This window comes from Vanacampus margaritifer, chromosome 8, assembly GCF_051991255.1.
Source record: "Vanacampus margaritifer isolate UIUO_Vmar chromosome 8, RoL_Vmar_1.0, whole genome shotgun sequence".
NCBI lineage: Eukaryota > Metazoa > Chordata > Actinopteri > Syngnathiformes > Syngnathidae > Vanacampus > Vanacampus margaritifer.
This window is the reverse complement of record NC_135439.1, coordinates 15,838,359-15,852,418: the sequence shown is the minus strand read 5'-3', so window position 1 is coordinate 15,852,418 and position 14,060 is coordinate 15,838,359. Positions and strand designations below refer to the sequence as shown.

Sequence of the window (14,060 nt, the reverse complement as noted above, 5' to 3'; positions counted from 1 at the left end):
CTCATTTCCACACGGAACTTACATGCATCAAACATAACCACATACATTTTTAATCACCTCCTATTATACAACAAATTGATGAATAACTAGTTTTGAAATCAGATATCAAGAATTATAGTTCATTCAACTATTCTTCGAGTTACTGTACTGAAAGGTCTACCAATTCCGGTCCTCGAGGTCCGGAGTACTGCAGGTTTTAAATGTTTCCGCCCACTAGCACACCTGATTCATATAATCAGCTCATCAGCATGCCTGATAACGATCTTGATCTTTAGTATCAGGTGTGTTGGTAGGCGGAAACATCTCAATCCTGCAGTAATCTGGACCTCGAGGACCGGAATTGGTGAACCCTGCAACTGTAATAACGGATTTAGTAGCAAAAAAAAATGCAATATACCAACACTATTTATGGACTATATGCCACGGAGGAGGTCTTCTTCCACACTAGACACAGTCAAGCATGCTTTGGGATCTTGATTCCAAATTATGCTGGAAAAAAAACAAGGTCTTCCCCAAATTAATCCCAAATAATTGCCAAAATAGTCTAAGTGAAAAACTAAGTACACATTTGTTTTGTTGCATTAATTTACCACTTTTGCCCTAATTTGGTTAATTAAAACCGATATTAATTTGTATATAAATCATTATAATCTAATTTAAATAACAGTTAATTAATTAAATATTAATATAAATATGATATTAATAGGAAATAATACTAAAACGAAAATGAGCATGAATACTGTTGTTTTTTAATCAATAGTGGACTAAGAGTACCGAAGTTTGCAAACCCCTGGTGTACGGTATGTCCACTTAGCATTTGTGTCTCTCGAGCCTAAAGGAAAGGCATGTTAAGCTAATAGGATGGCTTAAGAAAACTGTTCAAATGAGCTGCACTCGTCATGCTTAGTGCCAATAAGGTTTGAGAGCTCAACGTGTCACTGTGCTCCTGCGTACCTTTCTTCACAAGCAAAAAAACACAAAGTCCACATTCTCTGACAAAAGAGACACAACCTTGTAAAAGGCAGCTTGATTTATTGGCTTCAGGAAAACCTATACCACAACTTCATCTAGTGGCCAAATGCATGTACTGCTTTGATGAAAGGCCTGACAGTGACTGAGATTTATGCTTGGCAGTGATGCATGGGTTTCCCACTTGCTGATCGCGGCTCCTTGACAGAAAGAGCAAAGGCAGACTCCTTATGAGCTTAAAAGTAATGGTGTGATTTTTCTTGCCAAATTCAACTAAAATGGTGTGTAAGAGGAGATCACTCGGTAACAGCTGAAGCCTCCACTTGCTCCTGAGCAGTAACGGTCTCTGTGACAGCGGGCTCCTCCTCCTTCTTCTCTTCACTGGTGCTCACCACATTTTCTGCCGTTGTGGCTGTCGTGGTGCTCTTTACTGCCGCAGCCTCCTGGCCAGACACAGAATCGCCGCTCACCTTGACGGTTCCAAATGAGCAGCTGACATAGGAAGGGGAACGGGAGCTCTCCAGGCCATAAGCGTTGTAATTTAGAGCTGTGCATTAAAAACAAAAAATGTAAACATGTCAAAAACATATACAGAATATATATATATTTATAAAGAGAGAGACAGAGAAAATGTATTTATTTATTTATATGTTAGGGCTGTAACAAAAACGATTTAAATAAAAAAATCGTTTTGGATTTAAAAAATTGAATCGAATCCTTACAGTTAAAAATATATCGAGATATGTATTGAATTGTCTTATTAGAAAACACTGTATATCTTTGAAGGAAACGCCACATTTACAGTGTTTCGTCATACATCCAAAGTTCATTCATATCTATGTATAATGACAAGAAACTCTTTGCGTCATACCGTCTCGAACCGAGCCGTACCAAATTGAATGGAATCGTAATCTCACTGAATGGAACCGAATCGAATCATTCCACTTTATAGTCGAACCGTCCTTGAATTGTATTACACCACATATATCAAGGTGCATATCAGATTGTCTTTTATTGGGGACACGCAGACGTGAACAACTATAAGTGACATGTGATTTTAGTTTGTTTATTTCACTTAATGCCTTGCATCGATCCATTTTCTATTCTACTTATCATCATTAATATGTCGCCTATCCCAGCTGTCTTTCACCGTCTAGTGACCACCCAATCATAGGGCATCCACAAACAACCATTTGCACTCGTATTCACACCAGCATTCAAATAAGGTGCTGAGCTGTGATGGTGGCCAAGAGTTTTAGCTCACTGGTAGCGCTCTGCGCTCCCGATTGGCGGCCGGAGGTTCGGTCCCCGAGCGGAAAATCATGATCCACTAACAGAAGCACTGTCTATGAAAATAAAGGCTAAAGTCTTGCAATTGACTGTAATACATACACGATATCTTGGACACGTTGGTCTTGATTCCAGTTGCCAACCTAGAGAAAGACGTACACCTTAATTACAGAAAACAACATGTTTGACGGAAAGTGGGCTACACTCATCATCATCCCACCTGTCCTCCTCTCCCTCAAGAAGTTTCCTGTAGGTGGCGATCTCAATGTCCAGTGCAAGCTTCACGTTCATCATTTCCTGGTACTGACGGACTTGCAAGGCCATGTCCTGCTTGGCCCTCTGAAGAGCCTCCTCCAGCTCTCTAATGCGGAGTTTGGCATCGTTCACCGCCAGCTCGCCGCGCTCTTCAACCTCAGCGATCTGAGCCTCCAAATTTTTTATCTGACATTAGGAGAAAAGCGGTGAATAATGAATAGTTCTTGGTGGCTGCAATCAGTCATACGCATGAAGTGATATCTGTGAAAATGAACCATTTGGTGCTGATTCAATCATCACCTGTGCTTTGACCATGTCAATTTCAGACTGGAGCCTCATTATTCTGCGGTTCATGTCAGCAATCTCTGCCTTGGTTAATTTCAGGTCTTCGTCGCATTTACCGGCAGATTGCTGCATTTCAGCAAACTAGACAGATGCAAAGAAAGACAGCATGTGTGGGTTCATCAAATTGACTTTATCACAGGTGCTTATAATTCTGAAAAGGCAGAAAATTATTCATCAGTGACTGGAAAAATATTTCATAGGCTGCCCTGTTAAAATAATACACTACCTTGTTCTGGTACCACGATTCAGCCTCAGCTCTGCTTCGATTGGCGATGTCTTCATACTGGGCACGCACTTCAGCAACAATGGCATCCATGTCAAGGTTACGGCTGTTGTCCATCTCCACGATAACAGATGTGTCCTTGATTTGACTCTGCAGCTCATGGATTTCCTACACAGGGTCAACCAAAAGACACATAAACAGACGTGAAATTGATATACAGATTATTAGTGTGCTGGTGAAAGTAAGTTCATTACAGCATCAAAGATCTGCCTCAGGAAGTCAAGCTCATCAGACAGTCCATCAAGTTTGGCCTCCAACTCTGCTTTGATCAAATACGCTGCATCTGTGTCCTGCGTGGCAACAGACACACAAAGAAAACATTGTTGCACACATCAAACATGCAAATAAATAATACAATTTTCTGGGACTGTTACAAAAATGGTCAGAAGATCTGAACACACCTTCTTCATGAGGACAAAGTTGTTCTCGCATTCATTGCGCTTGTTGATCTCATCCTCGTACCTAATAAAATAGAGTCATATACAAACATAGTATTAAAAATAGATCAATATAGACCAGGGCCACATCAGATCGTTTGAAAAAAATAAAAAATAAAATAAAAATAAAAATAAAATACAAAAATAAAAATAAAAAGACTGCTAAATTACTGCCCAAAAAATGCTACATGACTCTTGACAATGTAAATATTTAGTGAGCCAGATTCATGAACGAACCACGCCGTGCCTGTAAATAAAATTGCTCAACATTGTACTTTAAATACTGTTCAACTTTTTTAAGACAGAAGGAAGGTCTGCTGTTTGTCATATCCACTGTTGGTATCAACACTGCTAGTCTAGATAGTGACTTATATTTTCAGTTTCTATTCATACAGAACAATATATGGTACATTAAAAGTCAAGCTTTTCTGGAAAAGAAAAAAAGGTGTCTGTGTCAAAATAAAATCTATGTGCATGAAAATGATTAATTACATTAGTTGTTACACTTTTTGTTTGATTTTTTTTGTGTGTGATGCTGCCACAATGGGGTACCAGAGATGACAAAGGAAATGTAATGTGTCAAAAAATGTAAGGACATCCCAGGGGATTGTCTGTCTGCTCAGTACAATATTTACTAGTAAATGCTGACATCATGTAGAACAAATGGCACCACCACCCCCAAGATGTACGTCGTTTCTGCCTCAAAACAGACATTGACCTACTTAATTGTCATACATGTCAACCCATAAGGTTTGTCCGTATTTCTTACGGATTTTTAAGTGTTGCAAAAGCATACGGGCGTATTTGGAAATGAATACGGATTTAACTGTTTTCATGAAAATAATAATATTAGTATATATTGCTTACCCTTTTTAAATTTATTTAGTATTTACTGTCGGCTACGTGCTACACGTGTGCATAAGCTCGATTTAAACAACAACCAGTCACAAAATCTCGTCTATCGCGCGAGACTTCTAACAGTTTCCTGACATGCGCAGTTAAGAAATTTGTGTTAGCGCGAAAATTGCGAGTCGTTCGCAGTGGTTGAGAAAATGGGGGACAGGCCGGCCAAAAAAACAAGATACACCGGACGTTTTCGTTCGGAATGGACGGATTTATTTAAGGTAATTGGTCCGTCAAAACTTGGAGAAGACTATGCATCATGTTCGCTTTGTTCACGGGACATTAAGGTTGCGGCATCTGGCATTTACGATGTCAAAGAACATTTGAAATCAAAGTTGCACGAGAGAAATGTGAATCAACAAAAAAGTCAACCGTCCCTGTGATATTTAGAAATCTGTTTTTTCTTTGTGCAATAAAATGTCATTTGGAACAAGATACTGTCAATGTCTTCATATAAGAAAGAAAGTAAGGTAAGATTAATGTTATTGCATGAAACAGCTTTAGTATTGATAAAACTGACATAAGGATTTTTATGGGAAAATAAGGATTTTATGGGTTTGTAATACAGGTGGGACCAAATTAGGGTTGACATGTATGAATTGTATCAATACCTATAAAATGCCACTAGGTCTGCTAACATCTAAATACATTTTTACTGTAAACTGAGTCTATTTGGTCCCACTCTAAATAGAGTAAACTTGGAAGAGCGTTAAAAAAAAAAGACGAGACCAAAATTTTGGCCTCGTCTTGGATATAAGAAAACAGTAGGAGTAGCTCAAGGTGTAGAGTGGCAGTCTCCCAAGCTGAAGGTCGTGAGTTTGTTCCTCAACCCTTGAAAAAATAAAATAAAATAGTCCAAATCACTCCTTGCAAAATGTTATTAGAATTTCTGAGTGAAAAATCTTTTATATTTTTTTCATGCGATATAGGCAAATTCTCATATACACACTAAAACTACTTTGAGTAAAATTTACTCTCAATATTTTACTCTCTTCCAAGTGTCAATTTTACTCCATTTAGAGTGGGACCAAATAGACTCTGTTTAGAGTAAAATTTACTCTACAGAATTTACTGTGTAACCTTACCATTATGTATCGTGAAATGTTGAGTAGTTTTACTTTATATTAGTAACAGCTTGTAAATCAAACAGCATCGTGTGTTTGACAATTGAGGTTCCACTGTATTATCTGTAAAGCAGTACTCTTCTATCTCTGAGATATCGAAATGAAACAGCAACATCAACTCACTTGCTCTTGAAGTCCTCAACCAGACCCGACATGTGATGCAGTTCAGATTCCAGTTTGACCTTTTCATGGCCCAAGTTGTCCAGCTGCTTGCGCAGGTTGGCGATGTAGGCTTCAAACATGGCATCGATTCTGGAGCATGTTGGGGTTTGCTCCTGCAAAAGTTTCCATTTGGTCTCCAGCATTTTGTTCTGTTGTTCCAGGAAGCGTACCTGCAGGATAATAAAACATGATTTAATCACAATAATTTCCAGAGGAGGGCATTCTTTACCAGATAAGATGCATACATTCCTGGAGAGATTTGACTACAATGGACACTAATGAATAAACTGTATGGAATGTGGTACAGGCGTCTTTCAGAATGTGTGTAGAAGAGATAGCAGTCACAAAATGAATAGCTTCACTGTGTGGCTGGATAAAGAACGCCATGAAAGAAAAATGACTCCTCTGACACCACATCATCAATGTCATGTCAATTATTAGTCACTCAACTTGGAGTCACAATGAAGCTTGTTGCACACTCTGTGGTGTTGTTTCCCCAATTGCGACACACACGAATGCCATGTCCATTCTGTGTCCCCACCCCGGGTGGGGTCTTGGGCAAACAAAACAAGCATGCATGTGTCGTTCCACAATGTCCAGGAAGGGGTAGAGAGCTTCTTTTTTTTCTTTTCTTTTTTTCACAGTGCAAAGAACTTGTGTGATTGATTCACAGGTTAACTTTTTGGCCCACATTTTTGACGGGGCCCCTTTAGGCAACAAAACCAATGCGTGACTTACAAGGGCCAACATTGAGATAACAGCTGATCAATCACTGGCTGAAAGCACATTTTTCATTTTTATTGGGTGTGATTTTGCAACCATTGTTTGAGGAAGGGTGCTAATTTTGATCGATTTGACCCAATATCATGAATTAGTTCAAATTTACTCAGATCTGTGCTTCTCAGTTATTTTTTGTTACGCCACCCGCAGGAAGAATAAAAATGTTGCGCCAACCTCCCCACACACCCCAATTTTTTCCGGCTCAACTATAAAAAGCATGATTTGTTTATTAAAATTCTTGTAAGTAAACCTCTGCAGAGGAGCTAAAAATAATCCGTGCACATTTTCTAGCAATTAGAGCGTCATTGCCATCTACTTTAGTGGATGTGCAATTACACTTTAGTACAACAACAAAAAACACACCTCTCCATGAGGTCACATCACATTGCCCCCGCCCCCACAACCCCTCTATTTGAGAAGGACTATTTTTACATGTTCACTCTAATGTTGACAACACTGTCAACTTTGCAAAAATATATTACATAAATAAGGTTTGTTTTGACTTTTGGAATCAATAACACAGCAATACTTATTTACATAGAAGGCTGTGTGGTCGTACATCAGGGCATCATCTAAAAATGTGGGGCAGGCTCCCCTTGGAGTGGCACAGTGGGATGCCAGTGGGGGGCACGCGATCCCGGGGAACATGCTTCTTCTTTTTTTTCCGTACTTGAATAAAGTGTGCAACTGCACATCCACTACAGTGGGTGGAGCTCTGATTTTATTTTATTTTTTAATTCTCAGGCAAATTGATGCATTTCAAATCTTTGAGAAGTACTGTCATACACAGAAACCTTTTTAGTCATTGCCTTATAAGTCAAAAAGTTAGATCTCTTTCCACTTGAGCTCATTTGGTTTTCTAAATTTAAGGTTATGTCCACATGAACATATATACAGCATTCTCACAAACGACAAACTGAAGCTTTTTAAAACTTTGTCTACAGCATGTGTGAGTGTAGACAGAGCTTCTTGGCTTGGGTCATTTGAAATGTGTGACATGACCTATGATGTATTATATTTATTTCTATCCTTCATGGGCAAGGTTGACTCTGGACTGGTCATCGGTCATTTTCAGGTTATATTTAAACTTTATTTAAGAATAGGATTTCCTATGACATAATGTGTGCATATTTAATTATGATTTTTCTGAACTCTGATTGGCCAAAAGAATGTCTTAATAAAGCTTTTTTTTCCCAAAACTTATTGGGTGTTCACATTGCGTTTGTTTTTTTTTACATCAGAGGACTGCGTGGACAGGGCCAATGAAAAAACAGACTTTGTTCTATATATTACCTCATCTGTAAAATACGTCCCTCTGAACAAACGTGAACTAGATGGAATCTTTTTAAACCCTATTGAGTATGGACCCTGGAGAACAAAATCTGACGAAACTTGATTCTTAGTGAAGTTGACTGACCTTGTCAATGAAAGATGCAAAGCGGTTGTTGAGGGTCTTGATCTGCTCCTTCTCCTGGATGCGGACCGACTGGATGGTGGGGTCAATCTCCACGTTCAAGGGGGCCAGCAGACTCTTGTTCACCGTCACTTCTGTGATGGGGGCCACCACTTCTTGGGTCATGCCACCCACCATGCCTCCACCGAAGCCCACATAGCCAAACTCCAATCCACCTGCCCTGTGACCTGACCCCCCAGCAACATATCCACCGACCACCTTGAAGCCTCCTGCGCCAACGGCGGCGCCGCTACTGCCCACCCCACCGTAGGAGCCGCGGACAACGCAGCTCTGCCTGGCGGAACCCACACCTCGACCACCGTAGCCAGAGAAGGAGCGGCTGCTGAAGCCCTGACTCGGGCCCTTGGATGTGGACAAGGTGGAGAAGGTGGTGGTCTTCACAGCTCTGGCAGACATGGTCACAAAGGATTCTGTAGCAGTGAGGTGGGGTGAGAGGAGGCTCGGAGACTCTGGTGAAGATAGGAGAGTCAGGCAGATAGACCGTCCTTGAGGTTTGGTGCTATTTATCTGAACAGGAGAGGGTCTGTTCAGGTTCGTGATTGGCCAATGTCATGAACACAGGAATATGGCATGGGGTGTGGGAATGGGTGTGTTGTCAGTGAAAAAAATCACATTTTGTTGCACGTTTACAGCCAGCAAAATGTTCAAAAGAACTCATGTTTGTCCTTCTTTAAAACCAAACCAGAAATATCCCATGCTATTGCATCTGTTTGTTATTTTAAATTACCTTAACTTTTTTCTGGTTACTTTTTTTTTGACATCCGTAAAACTAGTTTTGACATTTAAATATCTTCTTAAATATCTACACACAGAAAACTAAGTCAAACCTTGGGCATAACGAAGCAGCATATCAATTTCTGACCGCCTCGATGTTACCTCACTTCACATAGACGTGACATATTGCAAAGTAAATTGCCTTCTCCCTGTTTGACATGCTCCGCACATTTGTGGTCAGCGACTGTATGTCTCAGAAATGTGACAAATATATTTTTACTCTTTGATTAGTTGTACTTGCGTTGTTATGAATCGTTTTTTTAAAAGCACATACTGTAAAAGGACGAGTTAAGTGGACTTTTACGGGTAGTATGATCAACAACATGGAAGCATGAACATTCCTTCTTTATCAGCCCATGGAGAGCAAACACGGGATGTTTTTTCTTGTCCCACCTTAAGTCTTAAATAACTTTCAAATTACCCATAAAATCCAGGAAAGATACCAATCATCCACTGGGTAGAAAGTCTTTGGACTTTGTGGCCTTCGACAAATAAGTTTTGCAAAATGTGATCACAGTAAAACCAGTGGAATGCAAATGTGTGGCATTTTAGTGGAGGTACTTTTGCATCCCCCAAAAAATTGTTGTTATAATTTCTAAATTCTCCATTAGAAAAGTAAGAGAGTGGACTGAGAGGCCAAAATGTCTTATCGCAAGTCTATTAAGGGGAGACTGACGTTTTGGTTTGTATGAAGCTGCTAAGTGACACACCGAGTGAGGAATGTGCTGAAAGACTCACATACATGTTACAAATCAAAGAGGATGACGGCATTGAGCCGCAATTAAACGTTAAGCAAGTCTAGTTCAAGAAAAAATTAAATAAAGTTGAGACATGAAACTTTATAATGTATAGCATGCGTTATTTCCCAGTCACAGATATTTTGACATTACCAACTCATTTTTAAATACAATTTTGGAAAGTGTTCTACAATTCTATACTGTCCCAGCAGTTTTTATTACTATTTAATGTGACATTTGCAGTGAAGATAGACGCTCCACTTAAAACAGGTTACAGGCTCTGACATATAGTATGTATGTTATGCATAAAACAGGAAATTGGATTAGAATTTTGGAGCAGTTGGTCCATTTTATTAGGTTTATTTTATTTTAAATATCAGTGGCTCGTATTTTTTTTTTGCATAATCCTACCAGCACACACAACCAAGTAAACCTGCATACAACATAGGGAAGCATGTGAGGTAATAAAAGTGTTTAGAAACACAGAATTTGAAAAATACAAAAAATTGACTACTGTATAAGAACTGATAATATTTAAAAGCTGTATTCTTGTGGGTGGACTTGTGGACTGTGTTCAAGAGGATCCTCCCAAGCCTTAAAAGTTATCTGTCAAGGCAGTCATAAAATTCACATCCTGCCTTTCTTCCGTGTACTGTACAGTGCCACTGTTGCTCAGGATATACAACACATCACACTCTGCCCTGTTAACATCGCCAAAAATCACCTTTCAAAATGTGCTCTAACCTTTTACTGGGTAAAAATATACATATATATTGATAATCATGCCATTATTAAGACCATGGTTTACAATGTTTTTTTCCCCTCAAATCTTTCCAGTGGGTGTCAATTATACGTCTGGCTATATTTGGCTATTCACACGCCTGCCCGGTCGCTATCCGGGTTTGTACTGTATAGTTTTAAGTTGTAGTATCACCGTTCACCACTAGATGGCAGAAATGGATTAATTATAACTTTAACTTTTTGTTGTTTTGCCAATGTTTTTTATGACGTGTTAGATCACCAAAAGGGAAACAGTTAACAGTTACAGTAAGCAGGTTCAACAATTACAGGGTGTCTCTGCCCCAGTATGGGTCTGTGCCTCCATGGTGCTTGTCAGTGTGAAGCCATTGGTTAACAATGTAGGCCTACTTTTGCAACACCCACTGGACTAGCCAAGATAGCAAAACAGTGCACCCTGATCAGATTCAAACCTTATTAGGGGAAAGTAAAGGCCCCAAATACAAATTTTCCTCATTCAAATATAGTGTGCCAATGGTGTAAAGTACACAAAAATACAGCACTGTTCAAATAACCCTTCTGGTGCTGAAAGTTGGAATGAGTCCAGTCACAAAAGTCCTGATTGTGTTAGTTCATTTATGACTTCTGCCACCCAATGACTGCAGACTGAAAGTATGTCACATAAATGGCATTAAGGTGTTGAGGAGGAATGCCTATCGTTCCCCTGACCAGGCAGCTGCTTGCTGTATCGAAACCAACTTGAGAACAAAACCAAGCCTCCTCCCTCTTTTTCAGTAAATACAGTGGTCTGTGTGTGTTTAATTACTGTGTCTGTAAAAATAGCGCTCATGTGATTTACCAAAAAAGCTCCAGATTTGTCTCATTTGCCCAAAGCAGCGGCAACTGGTCAATAGAGGGCGCTAGGGTACCAAGGAGCAGCTCAACTGAGTCACCTTGGGGTGGAGGGAAATGAAAATGAAATATAAAAATGTTTGGAAACATATGTATAATGCTTTTTTAGATGTAAAGGGAAAATAGTACCGGTATACAGTTAGCGATGAGTAAAAATGTTTCATGTCACGTCAGCTGCATGTTGGGACTGTCATATAATGTAAACATAAACACGCTGCCAAAACCCTTTGAAAACTTAAATAATTGAGTGGAATGAAAAATGAAGGGTATATTTAAAAAAAAAAAAAAAAAAAGTATAAACTTCTGGAAGAGGAGATTGTACCAGCAGATGATCAGAATAATCAGAATCATTAAGTCATTAGACAATGGCTGACGGAATGAAATGAAGTAAATAAATAAGCATCAGCATAAGCATCCTGGCCATCTTAAATTATTCCACAGTTTTTTTTTTTTTATTATGATTTTCATTGGTAAAGAGATAGTGTGTATATTTTCCCCCCAATGATCATTAATAAAAAAAAATAAAAAAATAAACACTATTAATTACAATTATATGCAAAGAAAAATCTTCACACCAAGTCATTTCTAATGAATTGTACTTTCAGTAGTTTGTAGTTATTTTAGTGGTCATTGAATTGAGTGTTCATTTGTCTTTTTTTTTTTAACGGAAGGGTACCAGCAATCTAGGTGATGTGTGCTCTCAGACCTGAATATTTTGAAAAGAGGAATTTTGTCAACGGGACAGTTGACAAAATTTGTCCAGCCGTGTTACCAGGATGTCCATACTTGATGACAGATTACTAATAACATCCTTCAACTTTTCAAGGGTTTTTACGTGCTGGTCAAGCACCTGACCACGGTTGAGAAGGACCTGGAATAATTGACCTGATGCTGCAGGGTCTATTCTTTTCGGCTGGAACCTTCTGTTATGGTTTTTAGAGCTCCAAACAGCAACAGAGCATCAGAAAACCCAAATAGTCTTACAAAAAAATAAAAAATTAAGTAGCAAACAAAAAGGTGCTACTAATTGGGTAGGAGTTATATATATTACACACTACATACAAATAAAGAATTGCTAGAAAACACAAAACTTACTGCCACAAACCGGAGGACCAGATTATGACCCAAAGAGTCATAAACCAGAATTCACACTGCATTCAGGGGAATGTTCCAACAACATGTTGATGAGCTGGGGAGCCTTAAAACAAGGAACTAATTACCAATTGCCCCCGGGTATGCATCCCTGCTCAGCTGCCCCATCTAGGGGCCACTAACAGATCGTAAGGAAAGGTTTGAGGGAAAAAACACACAACTAAGACAGCTCATAACACTTGACATCCATGTTGTAGTCTTTAACAGACACAGAAGCTGCACAGGAACTTCGTTCTGTGAAGGCCATGGTTTAATGAAACACATACTGTAAAATTCTGCTGTCATTAACCACTGGCGCTGCTCCTGTCTCTCCCCTTTTTCCTGTCATATCAGAGCAAGAGTTGAGCAGACCCTTTTTTGTTTGTTTTGGGGTTGTGATGGTGAAGCAAAATGTTGTCAGTGTTTTTCCATTCAAATAAAGACAGCCGCTACGCTGTCATGAGGTTTGAGTCATGCGGATGTAATTTATCGTTCCTCTTTATATCTCTCTCTTCCTTTCACTAACCTGATTTTCCATATTGTAATTATTTTTAGTTGTTTTTTTTTGTTTTTGTTTTTTTGCTAACTAGTGAGTGACACTGAAATCTGGACAATTTTGAAATGGAAAGTTCTTTTGACTCTGTTGTTGCAGTGCTAAATGAAAAAAAACATTTTACTATTAGTCAGTCACATTACCTATGTAGAGTTTAAAGTTCAAGATAGGGCACCAGGGGCTCCCATTCCTGACACTGCTATGGGGTTGCATTGGTTTTTATTAAGCGTGCTGTCGTCTTTTGTGGAGAGGGGAGGAGGCAAATTCACAATCATCATACAAATAAATAAATAAACCACAAAATGTCTTGAGGGTGCTATTGGTATTCACGGGGGAGCTATGGCCTCTCACAGTCGAAAATCAAAGGGCTGTAGTACTTTTGTTGTGCAGTTTTCAACTTAGCATATATTTAAACATTACATAGACCTGTTGATCCTTGTGATGTCAGATGTTTTTCTAAGAGTTCTTTCAACATACGCTATCAAAGGTATCTGTGAAGCTAGGGCTTCAGTAGTTATTGTATCAATAGAAGACCTGATATGTGCGGGTCAGCAGATAGAATGTGATTGGTGAACAAAGGTGTCCTTTATCTATTTTTGTTTTCGATTGTATTGTGTGCATGGTATTAGCTAACACACTGTCTTTGTGCGTCTCACCTTTTCCACAACCTCCAGGGTATCTCGGAAGCTTGTGTGTCCTTTGGATTTTCTTTGTGAATGTGGGAACAGTCATTGTCTTCACCGTTAAGTTGTTTGTGCTGACATGCAATTTCAGATGTAGGTGCGGTTATCACTGAAAGAGTTTAGCAATCATCGGTCAACTTTGTGATTGCACATTTGCTGGTCAACAGTTAAACTGTATTTATTTCACAAAGCATTTTTTTTTATTATATGTGCATGTGCTGCATGTGGCAAAATGTTTTTACATCTGTGCCTGATTGAATGAAAGCAGGCATTATTCCTTTTATGGGTAAAACAAAAACATTTGGTTGTTTTTGCCAAGTTCTTTCATTTTTCTGTTAGAACTCATGCAACCTTACACTTCCCTCATTTGCCTCTGCTCTCTCGCTCAACCAAACTGATTTGCATTGGTCATGCGGGGTTTGTTGCACATAATATGCTTTGTACGTTTCCATGACAATTGAAGACACACAAGGTTAGAAAAGGAAACATGCGGCAAAGGAGAGCGTGAGA

At 39.1% G+C, this 14,060-nt stretch overlaps 1 protein-coding gene across 1 annotated transcript; it reads right to left on the bottom strand.

The window, feature by feature from the left end:
* Positions 1–1,026: 1,026 nt before the first annotated feature.
* Positions 1,027–8,418, bottom strand: LOC144056366 (keratin, type II cytoskeletal 8-like). Its single transcript, XM_077573129.1, has 9 exons — positions 7,966–8,418; positions 5,730–5,938; positions 3,544–3,604; positions 3,337–3,432; positions 3,086–3,250; positions 2,815–2,940; positions 2,480–2,700; positions 2,362–2,402; positions 1,027–1,516 (listed from the first exon to the last, which is right to left on the bottom strand). The coding sequence occupies exons 1-9, from the start codon at positions 8,416–8,418 to the stop codon at positions 1,266–1,268; spliced, it is 1,623 nt and encodes a 540-aa protein (XP_077429255.1). The 3' UTR covers positions 1,027–1,265.
* Between the last annotated feature and the right edge of the window lie 5,642 nt (positions 8,419–14,060).